Here is a 15,994-nt window from a genome sequence, read left to right as displayed (position 1 = left end):
GCTGGTGGCTGATTCATGTGAGAAACTGTAGAAGCTGGTGACTGAGTTTGGCAAAGTGTGTGGAAGAAGAAAGTTAAGAGTAAATGTGAATAAGAGCAAGGTTATTTGGTAGAGTAGGGTTGAGGGTCAAGTCAATTGGGAGGTAAGTTTGAATGGAGAAAAACTGGAGGAAGTGAAGTGTTTTAGATATCTGGGAGTGGATCTGGCAGCGGATGGAACCATGGAAGCGGAAGTGGATCATAGGGTGGGGGAGGGGGCGAAAATTCTGGGAGCCTTGAAGAATGTGTGGAAGTCGAGAGCATTATCTCGGAAAGCAAAAATGGGTATGTTTGAAGGAATAGTGGTTCCAACAATGTTGTATGGTTGCGAGGCGTGGGCTATGGATAGAGTTGTGCGCAGGAGGATGGATGTGCTGGAAATGAGATGTTTGAGGACAATGTGTGGTGTGAGGTGGTTTGATCGAGTAAGTAACGTAAGGGTAAGAGTGATGTGTGGAAATAAAAAGAGCGTGGTTGAGAGAGCAGAAGAGGGTGTTTTGAAATGGTTTGGGCACATGGAGAGAATGAGTGAGGAAAGATTGACCAAGAGGATATATATGTCGGAGGTGGAGGGAACGAGGAGAAGAGGGAGACCAAATTGGAGGTGGAAAGATGGAGTGAAAAAGATTTTGTGTGATCGGGGCCTGAACATGCAGGAGGGTGAAAGGAGGGCAAGGAATAGAGTGAATTGGAGCGATGTGGTATACCGGGGTTGACGTGCTGTCAGTGGATTGAATCAAGGCATGTGAAGCGTTTGGGGTAAACCGTGGAAAGCTGTGGAGGTATGTATATTTGCGTGTGTGGATGTATGTATATACATGTGTATGGGGGTGAGTTGTGCCATCTCTTTCGTCTGTTTCCTTGCACTACCTCGCAAACGCGGGAGACAGCGACAAAGCAAAAAAAAAAAAAAAATGTATATTACAATCAAATATCATTCAAACCTGTATTAGTTATATAAACCACTCTTTTAAGATTATGTTCAGACCTTAGTGTGTGGCCCATGTATTGTTAAGACCCATGATATTCCAAAATGTTAATATTGCTTGATCTCTTGGATCAAATATTTTTGATAATCTACCTGTATTAAGAAGCACTTGTAGTACTTTAGTCACTGTTCACGTACGTACTTTAAACATGAAGTTTTATGTAAATTAACTGATAAGTTGTATGCTCTTGATCCACCTAGTGTATATGGCAATTGAGTTAAGGACAGTAGAGAGATAGATACCCAGGTTCTCGTTTTGTAAAACTAAGGGGAATGTAAGTGATGTAAGTAAATGAAAGTTTTTCAGTGAATTCTTTTAGAATAGTGTATGTGAATAAGGGAAATCAGATTAACTGTAGTACTTGTCCTTACATGTTCCCTCTTACAGTGGGCTGTGTATCTGAAGGCCAGATATGCATCAGATGGACTTTGTTTCAACTAATCAGACTTACAAAGGAATACAAATAGCAACAGACTATTGTTTTTTTGGGACTGTGATAATGGAAAAGATCAGAAATGTAGAGATTATTGTGGTAAGATTATGAAAGCAAACAGATTACTTAACCCTTTCAGTCCTATACTTGTACCTCATACTCCTGTGACCAGAGTTATATACATATATAAGATACACATAAAGAGAGAATGTTGGGGAGAAGAGAGTGGTGAAAGTAAGTGAGCTTGGAAAGGAGACTTTTGTGAGGAAGGACCAAGGGAGATTGAGTGTAGAATGGCAAAAGTTGAGAGCAAATGACATGAAGGGAGTGAGTTAGAAATGGGATATATTAAGGGAAGCAGTGATGGCATGTGCAAGAGATGCATTTGGCATGAGAAAGGTAGGAGATGGGCAGATTAGAAAGGGTAGTGAGCGGTGGAATGAAAAAGTAAAGTTTAAGTGAAAGAGAAAAGAGAGGCGTTTGGACAGTATTTGCAAGGAAGGAGTGAAAATGACTGGGAAATGTATAAGAAAAAGTGACAGGTCAACAGGAAGGTGCATGGGTTGAAAAAGAGAGCAAATGAGAGTTGGGTTTAGAGAATATCATTAAACTTTAGAGAGAAGATAAAGATGTTTTGGAAGGAGGTAAATAATGTGCATAAGGCAAGAGAACAAAGGGAACATCGGTGAAGGGGGCAAGCGGGAAAGTGATAACAGATAGTGATGAAGTGAGGAGGAGATGGAGTGATTATTTTGAAGGTTTGTTTGATGTGTTTGATGATGGTGACAGATGTCCTACTTTTGGTTGGGGTGATGTGTGAAGTGAAAGAGTCAGGGAGAGTGATTTGGTGAAGAGAGGAGGTGGCGAAAGCCTTGCAGAAGATTAAGTTTGGCAAGGCGGCAGGTTTGGATGGTATTGCAGTTGAATTTATTAAGAAAGGGGGTGGCTGTGTTGTTGATTGGTTGGTAAGGATAATCAGAGGATTGGCAGAATGCATGTATAGTGCCATTTTTTAAAGGCAAAGGAGATAAAGCTGAGTGTTCAAGCTACGCAGGCATACGTTTGTTGAGTATACCTGGAAAAATTATAGGAAGGTATTGATTGAGAGGATGAAGGCATGTTACAGAGCGTCAGACTGGGCAGAGCAGTGTGGTTTCAGAAGTGGTAGAGGATGTGTGGATCAAGTATTTGCTTTGAAGAATGTGAATGAGAAATACTTAGAAAATAGATGGCTTTGTATGTGGCATTTATGGATCTGGAGAAGGCATATGATAGGGTTGATAGAGATGCTTTGAGGAAGGTGTTAAGAATATGTGGTGTGGGAGGTAAGTTGCTAGAAGCAGTGAGAAGTTTTTATCAGGAGTGTAAGTATGTGTACGAGTGGGAAGAGAGGAGAGTAATTGGTTCCCAGTGAAGGTCGTTCTGTGACAGGGGTATGTGCTGTCCCCATGGTTGTTTAATTTGTTTATGGATGGGATGGGGTGATGAGGGAAGTAAAGGCAAGAATTTTGGAGAGAGGGGCAAGTATGTAGTCTATTGGGGATGAGAGGGCCTGGGAAGTGAGTCAGTTGTTGTTTGTCAGTGATACAGCACTGGTGGCTGATTAAAGTGAGAAACTGCAGAAGTTGGTGACTGAGTTTGGAAAAGTGTGTTGGAGAAAGTTGAGAGTAATTGTGAAGAGCAAGGTTATTAGGTTAAGTAGTGTTGAGGGACAAGTTATTTGGGATGTAAGTTTGAATGAAGAAAAATTGGAAGAAGTGAAGTGTTTAAGGTATCTGGGAGTGGATGTAGCAGCAAATAGAGCCATGGAACTGGAAGTGAGTCATAGGGTGAGCGAGGAGGCAAAGATTCTGGGAGAGATGAAGAATGTGTGGAAAGAGAGACTGTTATCTCGGAGAGCCAAAATGAATGTGATGGAAGGAATATTAGTTTCAACAATATTTTATGGCTGTGATGCATGGGCTATAGATAGGGTTGTGCCGAGGAGGGGGGGATGTGTTGGGAATGAAATGTTTGATGACGGTGTCTGGTGTGAGGTGGTTTGATCGAGTAAGTAATGAAAGGGTAAGAGAGATTTGTAGTGATAAAGAGTGGGATTGAGAGAGCAAAAGAGGGTGTGTTAAAATGGTTTGGACTTATAGAAAGAATGAGTGAGGAAAGGTAGACAAAGAGGATTTATGTGTCAAAGGTGGAGGGAACAAGGAAAAGTAAGAGACCAAATTGGAGTTGGAAGGATGGAGTGAAAAAGATTTTGAGTGATTAGGGCCTGAAAAGCATGCATGGAATAGAGTGCACTGGAATGATGTGGTATCTGGGGTCGATGTACTGTCAGTGGACTGAACCAGGACATGTGAAACATCCGGGGTAAACCATAGGAAGGTCTGTGGTTCCTGGATGTGGATAAGGAGCTGTGGTTTTGGTGCATTACACATGACGGCTAAAGAATGAATAAATTTGAGCAGATGTATTCTTGCTTTGTTTCCTGGCTCTACCTTGCTGATGCAGGGGTGATGATGCTGTTTCCTGTTGGACATGGTGGCCCCAGGAATGGATGTAGGCGAGCAAGTATGAATGTGTACATGTGTATATATGTATTTCGTAGAGATGTGTATGTCTGTGTTAATATGTAAATGTATGTATATCTATGTGTATGTGTGTGTATGTCTATATGGTGTATATGAGTGGATGGGTTTGTCTTTTTCTATTTTCTTGATCTACCTCTCTTATGTAGGAAACAGCAAATAAGTATTATAAGAAATGTAGATTTTCATGAAATGTCACTGTTTGCACATCCAAGGTGAACAATAGACTTACGTTACTTATGGTATGATTTTAATGGAAAATACCAACATTACTTTACTTTGAAAACTCTGGCTCTCTGTCCCTAACTAAGATACTCTTCTACCACCAGCTCAATTGCAATCCCTGCTGAGCTACTACGTCAGCACTTCCCAGGGAAGGTGTGCTCTGACTTGAAGTCTTGGTGTCCAGTAACTTGGGCAGATTATGAGGCAACTCCATCTACTCAGTTATTGCGAGAGGCTCAAGTAGTCACGCCACAAAGTTTATTATTCATGGCAGTATTTGATCGCAAGCATGGTAGGTTTTTAATTTTGTTGATTATCTTTTATGTGATAGGTGCAATACAATATGTTTAATGTTTTGATTTACTAGATATGTGGCTTTCTGTGTTTGATGAAGTTCAGGATGATTTATATCCTTCTTGTTACTTTACACACTTTGATGGAGAAAATTCAGACAAAAAACAGATGAAAGAAATGGCCCAACCCACTCACGTACACATGAATATACATACACGTCCACACATGCACATATACATACCTATACATTTCAGAGTATACATATATATATACATACACAGACATATACATATATACACATGTGCATAATTCATACTTGCTGCCTTTATTCATTTCCATTGCCACCCCGCCACACATGAAATGACAACCCCCTCCTCCCGCATGCGTGCGAGGTAGCGCTAGGAAAAGACAACAAAGGCCACATTCATTCACACTCGATCTCAAGCTGATATGTACAATGTACTGAAACCACAGCTCCCTTTCCACATCCAGGCCCCACCGAACTTTCCCTGATGCTTTACATACCCTGGTTTAATCCATTGACAGCATGTCGACCCTGGTATACCACATCATTCCAATTCACTCTATTCCTTGCATGCCTTTCACCCTCCTGTATGTTCAGGCCCCGATCACTAAAAATCTTTTTCACTCCATCTTTCCACCTCCAATTTGGTCTCCCACTTCTCCTCGTTCCCTCCACGTCTGACACATATATCCTCTTGGTCAATCTTTCCTCTCTCATTCTCTTCATGTGACCAAATCATTTCAGAACACCCTCTTCTGCTCTCTCAACCACACTCTTTTTATTACCACACATCTCTCTTACCCTTTCATTACTTACTCGATCAAACCACCTCACACCACATATTGTCCTCAAACATCTCATTTCCAACGCATCCACCCTCCTCCGCACAACTCTGTCTATAGCCCATATAACATTGTTGGAACCGCTATTCCTTCGTACATACCCATTTTTGCTTTCTGAAATAAAGTTCTCGCCTTCCACACATTTTTCAACGCTCCCAGAACTTTTGCCCCCTCCCCCACCCTGTGGCTCACTTCTGCTTCTATGGTTCCATCTGCTGCCAAATCCACTCCCAGATATCTAAAACACTTCACTTCCTCCAGTTTTTCTCCATTCAAACTTACCTCTCATTTCACTCGTCCCTCAACCCTACTGTACCTAATAACCTTGCTCTTATTCACATTTACTGTCAGCTTTCTTCTTTCACACGCATGTTTACCAAATGGTGTCCTAGCTATGTCTCTTCATTGTATATCAACTAACTGTTATATTTTTCTCTTGTGTCTCCCCTGATGATGTGATTTTTACATGAAAGTGCACTTGGGAACTTATCATTTTCATTTTCCCTGTGGACTCTTAGAAACATACTTGATCATGCGCAAAATTGTGATCCTTTCCAATATACATATATGTATATATATTTTTTTTCATACTACTCGCCATTTCCCGCGATAGCGAGGTAGCGTTAAGAACAGAGGACTGGGCCTTTGAGGGAATATCCTCACCTGGCCCCTTCTCTGTTCCTTCTTTTGAAAAGAAGTATATATATATATATATATATATATATATATATATATATATATATATTCTTCTTCTTTTAACTATTTGCCATTTCCCGCGTTAGCGAGGTAGCGTTAAGAACAGAGGACTGGGCCTTTTTTGGAATATCCTCACCTGGCCCCCTCTGTTCCTTCTTTTGGAAAATTAAAAAAGAAAGAGAGGGGAGGATTTCCAGCCCCCCCGCTCCATATATATATATATATATATGTATATATATATATATATATATATTTATTTATTTATTATACTTTGTCGCTGTCTCCCGCGTTTGCGAGGTAGCGCAAGGAAACAGACGAAAGAAATGGCCCAACCCCCCCCCATACACATGTATATACATACGTCCACACACACAAATATACATACCTACACAGCTTTCCATGGTTTACCCCAGACGCTTCACATGCCTTGATTCAATCCCGACAGCACTCAATCCTGGATACCAAAAACGCTCCAATTCACTCTATTCCTTTTTTTTTTTTTTTTTTTTTTTTTTTTGCTGTCTCCGCGTTTGCGGGGTGCGCAGGAAACAGACGAAAGAAATGGCCCACCCACCCCCATACACATGTATATAAAATACGTCCACACACGCAAAATATACATAACCTACACAGCTTTCCATGGTTTACCCCACACGCTTCACATGCCCGTTTCAATCCACTGACAGCACGTCAACCCCGGTATACCACATCGCTCCAATTCACTCTTTTCCCTTGGGCCTCCTTTCACCCTCCTGCATGTTCAGGCCCCGATCACACAAAATCTTTTTCACTCCATCTTTCCACCCCCCAATTTGGTTTTCCCTCTCTCCTGGGTTCCCTCCACCTCCGCCCACATATATCTCTTGGTCAATCTTTCCTCACTCATTCTCTCCATGTGCCCAAACCATTTCAAAACCCCTCTTCTGCTCTCTCAACCACGCTCTTTTTATTTCCACACATCTCTCTTACCCTTACGTTACTTACTCGATCAAACCACCTCACACCACACATTGTCCTCAAACATCTCATTTCCAGCACATCCATCCTCCTGCGCACAACTCTATCCATAGCCCACGCCTCGCAACCATACAACATTGTTGGAACCACTATTCCTTCAAACATACCCATTTTTGCTTTCCGAGATAATGTTCTCGACTTCCACACATTCTTCAAGGCTCCCAGAATTTTCGCCCCCTCCCCCACCCTATGATCCACTTCCGCTTCCATGGTTCCATCCGCTGCCAGATCCACTCCCAGATATCTAAAACACTTCACTTCCTCCAGTTTTTCTCCATTCAAACTCACCTCCCAATTGACTTGACCCTCAACCCTACTGTACCTAATAACCTTGCTCTTATTCACATTTACTCTTAACTTTCTTCTTTCACACACTTTACCAAACTCAGTCACCAGCTTCTGCAGTTTCTCACATGAATCAGCCACCAGCGCTGTATCATCAGCGAACAACAACTGACTCACTTCCCAAGCTCACTCATCCCCAACAGACTTCATACTTGCCCCTCTTTCCAAAACTCTTGCATTCACCTCCCTAACAACCCCATCCATAAACAAATTTTATATATATATATATATATATATATATATATATATATATATGTATATATATATATATATATATATATATATATATATATATATATATATATATATATATTTGGACGCTTTTTGCAGGGAAAAAATGCAATTGAGTGGGAGATGTATAAAAGAAAGAGACAGGAGGTCAAGAGAAAGGTGCAAGAGGTGAAAAAGAGGGCAAATGAGAGTTGGGGCGAGAGAGTATCATTAAATTTTAGGGAGAATAAAAAGATGTTCTGGAAGGAGGTAAATAAAGTGCGTAAGACAAGGGAGCAAATGGGAACTTTAGTGAAGGGCGTAAATGGGGAGGTGATAACAAGTGTTGATGATGTGAGAAGGAGATGGAGTGAGTATTTTGAAGGTTTGTTGAATGTGTTTGATGATAGAGTGGCAGATATAGGGTGTTTTGGTCGAGGTGGTGTGCAAAGTGAGAGGATTAGGGAAAATGATTTGGTAAACAGAGAAGAGGTAGTAAAAGCTTTGCGGAAGATGAAAGCCGGCAAGGCAGCAGGTTTGGATGGTATTGCGGTGGAATTTATTAAAAAAGGGGGTGACTGTATTATTGACTGGTTGGTAAGGTTATCTAATGTATGTATGACTCATGGTGAGGTGCCTGAGGATTGGCGGAATGCGTGCATAGTGCCATTGTACAAAGGCAAAGGGGATAAGAGTGAGTGCTCAAATTTCAGAGGTATAAGTTTGTTGAGTATTCCTGGTAAATTATATGGAGGGTATTGATTGAGAGGGTGAAGGCATGTACAGAGCATCAGATTGGGGAAGAGCAGTGTGGTTTCAGAAGTGGTAGAGGATGTGTGGATCAGGTGTTTGCTTTGAAGAATGTATGTGAGAAATACTTAGAAAAGCAAATGGATTTGTATGTAGCATTTATGGATCTGGAGAAGGCATATGATAGAGTTGATAGAGATGCTCTGTGGAAGGTATTAAGAATATATGGTGTGGGAAGCGAGTTGTTAGAAGCAGTGAAAAGTTTTTATTGAGGATGTAAGGCATGTGTACGTGTAGGAAGAGAGGAAAGTGATTGGTTCTCAGTGAATGTAGGTTTGCGGCAGGGGTGTGTGATGTCTCCATGGTTGTTTAATTTGTTTATGGATGGGGTTGTTAGGGAGGTGAATGCAAGAGTTTTTGGAAAGAGGGGCAAGTATGAAGTCTGTTGTGGATGAGAGAGCTTGGGAAGTGAGTCAGTTGTTGTTCGCTGATGATACAGCGCTGGTGGCTGATTCATGTGAGAAACTGCAGAAGCTGGTTACTAAGTTTGGTAAAGTGTGTGAAAGAAGAAAGTTAAGAGTAAATGTGAATAAGAGCAAGGTTATTAGGTACAGTAGGGTTGAGGGTCAAGTCAATTGGGAGGTAAGTTTGAATGGAGAAAAACTGGAGGAAGTAAAGTGTTTTAGATATCTGGGAGTGGATCTGGCAGCGGATGGAACCATGGAAGCGGAAGTGAATCATAGGGTAGGGGAGGGGGCGAAAGTTCTGGGAACGTTGAAGAGTATGTGGAAGTCGAGAACATTATCTCGGAAAGCAAAAATGGGTATGTTTGAAGGAATAGTGGTTCCAACAATGTTGTATGGTTGCGAGGCGTGGGCTATGGATAGAGTTGTGCGCATGAGGGTGGATGTGCTGGAAATGAGATGTTTGAGGACAATATGTGGTGTGAGGTGGTTTGATCGAGTAAGTAATGTAAGGATAAGAGAGATGTGTGGAAAAAAAATGAGTGTGGTTGAGAGAGCAGAAGAGGGTGTTTTGAAATGGTTTGGTCACATGGAGAGAATGAGTGAGGAAAGATTGACCAAGAGGATATATGTGTCAGAGGTGGAGGGAACGAGGAGAAGTGGGAGACCAAATTAGAGGTGGAAAGATGGAGTGAAAAAGATTTTGAGTGATCGGGGCCTGAACATGCAGGAGGGTGAAAGGCGTGCAAGGAATAGAGCGAATTGGAACGATGTGGTATACCGGGGTCGACATGCTGTCAATGGATTCAACCAGGGCATGTGAAGCGTGTGGGGTAAACCATGGAAAGTTCTGTGGGGCCTGGATGTGGAAAGGGAGCTGTGGTTTTGGTGCATTATTACATGACAGCTAGAGACTGAGTGTGAACGAATGTGGCCTTTGTTGTCTTTTCCTAGCACTACCTAGCACACATGAGGGGGGAGGGAGTTGTTATTGAATGTGTGGCGAGGTGGCAATGGGAATAAATAAAGGCAGACAGTATGAATTATGTACATGTGTGTATATGTATATGTCTGTGTTGTATATATATGTGTACATTGAGATGTATAGGTATGTATATTTGCGTGTGTGGACGTGTATATATATACATGTATATGTGGGTGGGTTGGGCCATTCTTTCGTCTGTTTCCTTGTGCTACCTTGCTAATACGGGAGACAGCAACAAAGCAAAATAGAATAATAATAAATACTTTGGAAGGAGGTGAGTAAAGTGCGTAAGACAAGGGAACAAATTGGAACTTTAGTGAAGGGGGCTAATGGGGAGGTGATAACAAGTAGTGGTGATGTGAGAAGGAGATGGAGTGAGTATTTTGAAGGTTTGTTGAATGTGTTTGATGATAGAGTGGCAGATGTAGGGTGTTTTGATTGAGGTGGTGTGCAAAGTGAGAGGGTTAGGTAAAAATGATTTGGTAAACAGAGAAGATATAGTAAAAGCTTTGCGGAAGATGAAAGCCGGCAAGGCAGCGGGTTTGGATGGTATTGCAGTAGAATTTATTGAAAAAGGGGGTGACTGTATTGTTGACTGGTTAGTAAGGTTATTTAATGTATGTATGTCTCATGGTGAGGTGGCTGAGGATTGGTGGAATGCTTGCATAGTACCATTGTACAAAGGCAAAGGGGATAAGAGTGAATGCTCAAATTACAGTGGTATAAGTTTGTTGAGTATTCCTGGGAAATTATATGGGAGGGTATTGATTGAGAGGGTGAAGGCATGTACAGAATATCAGATTGGGGAAGAGCAGTGTGGTTTCAGAAGTGGAGGAGGATGTGTGGATCAGGTGTTTGCTTTGAAGAATTTTTTTTTTTTTTTTTTTTTTGCCGCTGTCTCCCGCGTTTGCGAGGTAGCGCAAGGAAACAGACGAAAGAAATGGCCCAACCCACCCCCATACACATGTATATACATACGTCCACACACGCAAATATACATACCTACACAGCTTTCCATGGTTTACCCCAGACGCTTCACATGCCTTGATTTAATCCACTGACAGCACGTCAACCCCGGTATACCACATCGCTCCAATTCACTCTATTCCTTGCCCTCCTTTCACCCTCCTGCATGTTCAGGCCCCGATCACACAAAATCTTTTTCACTCCATCTTTCCACCTCCAATTTGGTCTCCCTCTTCTCCTCGTTCCCTCCACCTCTGACACATATATCCTCTTGGTCAATCTTTCCTCACTCATTCTCTCCATGTGCCCAAACCATTTCAAAACACCCTCTTCTGCTCTCTCAACCACGCTCTTTTTATTTCCACACATCTCTCTTACCCTTACGTTACTTACTCGATCAAACCACCTCACACCACACATTGTCCTCAAACATCTCATTTCCAGCACATCCATCCTCCTGCGCACAACTCTATCCATAGCCCACGCCTCGCAACCATACAACATTGTTGGAACCACTATTCCTTCAAACATACCCATTTTTGCTTTTCGAGATACTGTTCTCGACTTCCACACATTCTTCAAGGCTCCCAGAATTTTCGCCCCCTCCCCCACCCTATGATCCACTTCCGCTTCCATGGTTCCATCCGCTGCCAGATCCACTCCCAGATATCGAAAACACTTTACTTCCTCCAGTTTTTCTCCATTCAAACTCACCTCCCAATTGACTTGACCCTCAACCCTACTGTACCTAATAACCTTGCTCTTATTCACATTTACTCTTAACTTTCTTCTTAACTTTGAAGAATGTATGTGAGAAATACTTAGAAAAGCAAATGGATTTGTATGTAGCATTTATGGATCTGGAGAAGGCATATGATAGAGTTGATAGAGATGCTCTGTGGAAGGTATTAAGAATATATGGTGTGGGAGGCAAGTTGTTAGAAGCAGTGAAAAGTTTTTATCGAGGATGTAAGGCATGTGTGCATGTAGGAAGAGAGGAAAGTGATTGGTTCTCAGTGAATGTAGGTTTGTGGCAGGGGAGTGTGATGTCTCCATGGTTGTTTAATGTATTTATGGATGGGGTTGTTAGGGAGGTGAATGCAAGAGTTTTGGAAAGAGGGGCAAGTATGAAGTCTGTTGGGGATGAGAGAGCTTGGGAAGTGAGTCAGTTGTTGTTCGCTGATGATACAGCGCTGGTGGCTGATTCATGTGAGAAACTGCAGAAGCTGGTGGCTGAGTGTGGTAAAGTGTGTGAAAGAAGAAAGCTGAGAGTAAATGTGAATAAGAGCAAGTTATTAGTACAGTAGGGTTGAGGTCTAGTCAATTGGGAGATAAGTTTGAATGGAGAAAAACTGGAGGAGTGAAGTGTTTTAGATATTCTGGAAGTGGATTTGGCAGGGGATGGAACCATGGAAGGGGAAAGGGGAATCATAGGGGGGGAGGGGGCAAAAGTTCTGGGAGCGTTGAAGAATGTGGGGAAGTCGAGAACAGTATCTCGGAAAAATATAAAGGGGTTTATGTTTGAAGGAATAGTGGTCCAGCAATGTTATATGGTTGCGAGGCGTGGGCTATGGATAAGAGTTGTGCGGAGGAGGGTGGATGGCTGGAAATGAGATGTTTGAGGACAATATGTGGTGTGAGATTGGTTTGATCGAGTAAGTAATAATAAGGGTAAGAGAGATGTGTGGTAATAAAAAGAGGGGTTGAAAAAGCAGAAGAGGGTTTTTTTGAAAGGGTTTTGGTCACATGGAGAGAATAGTGAGGAAGATGACCAAGAGGATATATGTGTCAGAGTGGGGGGAACAAGGAGGAGTGGGGACCAAATTGGAGGTGGAAAATGGGTGAAAAAGAATTTGCGTGAATTTTTTTTTTTTTCGGGCCTGAATATACAGGAGCGTGAAGGCGTCAAGGAATAGAGTGAATTGGAAATGTGGTATACCGGGGTCGACATGCTGTCAATGGATTCAACCGGCATGTGAAGGTCTAGGGTAAACCAGGGAAAGTTCTGGGGGGGCCTCTATGTGGAAAGGGAGCTGTGGTTTCGGTGCATTATTACATGACAGCTAGAGGCTGAATGTGAGTGAATGTGGCCTTTTTTGCTTTCCAAGTGCACCTCATGCACATGAAGGGGAGGGGGTTGTCATTTCTATGGGGCAGGGTGGCGATGGAATGAATAAAGGCAGACAGTATGAATTATGTACGGTGTATATATGTATATGTCTGTTTTGTATATATATATGTATACGTTGAGGTGTAAGGTTGTATTTTTGGGTTTTGGGTGGGATGTGTATTATACGTACATGTGTGTGTGGTTGGGTTTTGGGCCATTCTTTCGTCTGTTTCCTTGTGCTAACCTCGCAAACCCGGGGACAGCGACAAAGAAAAATGAATAAATATAAAATAAGATTTTATATGTATATGTGCGTGCTTGGAGTTTATGTATGAATATTTAATATTTGGTGGTGAAACCACTCTTTGTCTGTTTCCCGGTCCTAGCTCTCTGATACGGGAAACAGCAGTTAAATATAATAATAAATGATAAGTAAATATAGCATATACACATAGATATACATATTTACACATACGTACAACATACATATACACTTTACAATAGTTGACAGTGGTGCACATGATCTGGCATGGGCCAGACCTGAAAACCACCAAACCCGAAATGTTGTTTACCCAAAGTCTTCTTACTTTTACCTTTTTTCTGTATATCAAAACCGATTGTTCTAACCCATCTATCATATTCTTGTTTCTCTGTTGACGATATAATCATTACACGAAAGGGGACTTGGAAATTATTGTGTTTCATTTTCCGTTTGTTATCAGCATATATACACAAATATGTTCATACTTGGTTGCTTCATCCCTTTTTCCCCAAAACCACCATCCCCACAGGAAACAGCATAGATGCATGAAAAAGAAATAAAGATAATGCATGAATGAAAAGAAATAAAGGTAACATGTACATTCTCTTCTTCCCCACACCTGATCCCCACCCCCTGAGTTAGCGAGGTAGTGCCAGAAAAAAGATGGAGAAAGGCCACATCTGATCACACTCAGTCTCTAGCTGGCATGTGTAATGCCCTCAAAACATAGTTCCCTATCCACATCCAGGACCAAAATACCTTTCTGTGGTTTACCCCAAAGGTTTCACATGCCCTTGGTTCAGTCCATTGATGGCATGTTGACCCCATTATTACCACATTGTTGCAATTCACTGTGTTCTGTGCACACCATTAACCCTCCTGAATAGCGTGGCCCTGATTGGTCAAAACTTTTTCACTCTGTCTCTCCATCTCCAGTCTGGTCTCCCAGTTCTCCTTGTTCCCTCAGTTTCTGACACATATATCCTCTTGGTCAATCTTTCCTCACTCATTCTCTCCATGTGCCCAAACCATTTCAAAACACCCTCTTCTGCTCTCTCAACCACGCTCTTTTTATTTCCACACATCTCTCTTACCCTTACGTTACTTACTCGATCAAACCACCTCACACCACACATTGTCCTCAAACATCTCATTTCCAGCACATCCATCCTCCTGCGCACAACTCTATCCATAGCCCACGCCTCGCAACCATACAACATTGTTGGAACCACTATTCCTTCAAACATACCCATTTTTGCTTTCCGAGATAATGTTCTCGACTTCCACACATTCTTCAAGGCTCCCAGAATTTTCGCCCCCTCCCCCACCCTATGATCCACTTCCTCTTCCATGGTTCCATCCGCTGCCAGATCCACTCCCAGATATCTAAAACACTTCACTTCCTCCAGTTTTTCTCCATTCAAACTCACCTCCCAATTGACTTGACCCTCAACCCTACTGTACCTAATTACCTTGCTCTTATTCACATTTACTCTTAACTTTCTTCTTTCACACACTTTACCAAACTCAGTCACCAGCTTCTGCAGTTTCTCACATGAATCAGCCACCAGCGCTGTATCATCAGCGAACAACAACTGACTCACTTCCCAAGCTCACTCATCCCCAACAGACTTCATACTTGCCCCTCTTTCCAAAACTCTTGCATTCACCTCCCTAACAACCCCATCCATAAACAAATTTATATATATATATATATATATATATATATATATATATATATATATATATATATATATATATATATATATATATATATATATATATATTTGGACGCTTTTTGCAGGGAAAAAATGCAATTGAGTGGGAGATGTATAAAAGAAAGAGACAGGAGGTCAAGAGAAAGGTGCAAGAGGTGAAAAAGAGGGCAAATGAGAGTTGGGGTGAGAGAGTATCATTAAATTTTAGGAAGAATAAAAAGATGTTCTGGAAGGAGGTAAATAAAGTGCGTAAGACAAGGGAGCAAATGGGAACTTTAGTGAAGGGCGTAAATGGGGAGGTGATAACAAGTGTTGATGATGTGAGAAGGAGATGGAGTGAGTATTTTGAAGGTTTGTTGAATGTGTTTGATGATAGAGTGGCAGATATAGGGTGTTTTGGTCGAGGTGGTGTGCAAAGTGAGAGGGTTAGGGAAAATGATTTGGTAAACTGAGAAGAGGTAGTAAAAGCTTTGCGGAAGATGAAAGCCGGCAAGGCAGCAGGTTTGGATGGTATTGCAGTGGAATTTATTAAAAAAGGGGGTGACTGTATTATTGACTGGTTGGTAAGGTTATTTAATGTATGTATGACTCATGGTGAGGTGCCTGAGGATTGGCGGAATGCGTGCATAGTGCCATTGTACAAAGGCAAAGGGGATAAGAGTGAGTGCTCAAATTTCAGAGGTATAAGTTTGTTGAGTATTCCTGGTAAATTATATGGAGGGTATTGATTGAGAGGGTGAAGGCATGTACAGAGCATCAGATTGGGGAAGAGCAGTGTGGTTTCAGAAGTGGTAGAGGATGTGTGGATCAGGTGTTTGCTTTGAAGAATGTATGTGAGAAATACTTAGAAAAGTAAATGGATTTGTATGTGGCATTTATGGATCTGGAGAAGGCATATGATAGAGTTGATAGAGATGCTCTGTGGAAGGTATTAAGAATATATGGTGTGGGAAGCGAGTTGTTAGAAGCAGTGAAAAGTTTTTATTGAGGATGTAAGGCATGTGTACGTGTAGGAAGAGAGGAAAGTGATTGGTTCTCAGTGA

The 15,994-nt window shown here is 41.7% G+C and overlaps 1 protein-coding gene across 1 annotated transcript in view; it reads left to right on the top strand.

Annotated features, from left to right (window-relative positions):
• Positions 1-15,994, top strand: part of thoc5 (THO complex 5) — a 91,581-nt gene that overhangs the window by 46,810 nt on the left and 28,777 nt on the right. Inside the window, 1 exon segment of the mRNA XM_071673722.1 lies at positions 4,372-4,559. Coding sequence (XP_071529823.1) covers positions 4,372-4,559 — 188 coding nt within the window.

Source organism: Panulirus ornatus, chromosome 19 (genome assembly GCF_036320965.1).
Source record: "Panulirus ornatus isolate Po-2019 chromosome 19, ASM3632096v1, whole genome shotgun sequence".
Classification (NCBI taxonomy): domain Eukaryota; kingdom Metazoa; phylum Arthropoda; class Malacostraca; order Decapoda; family Palinuridae; genus Panulirus; species Panulirus ornatus.
This window is presented reverse-complemented; position numbering and strand designations above follow the sequence as displayed.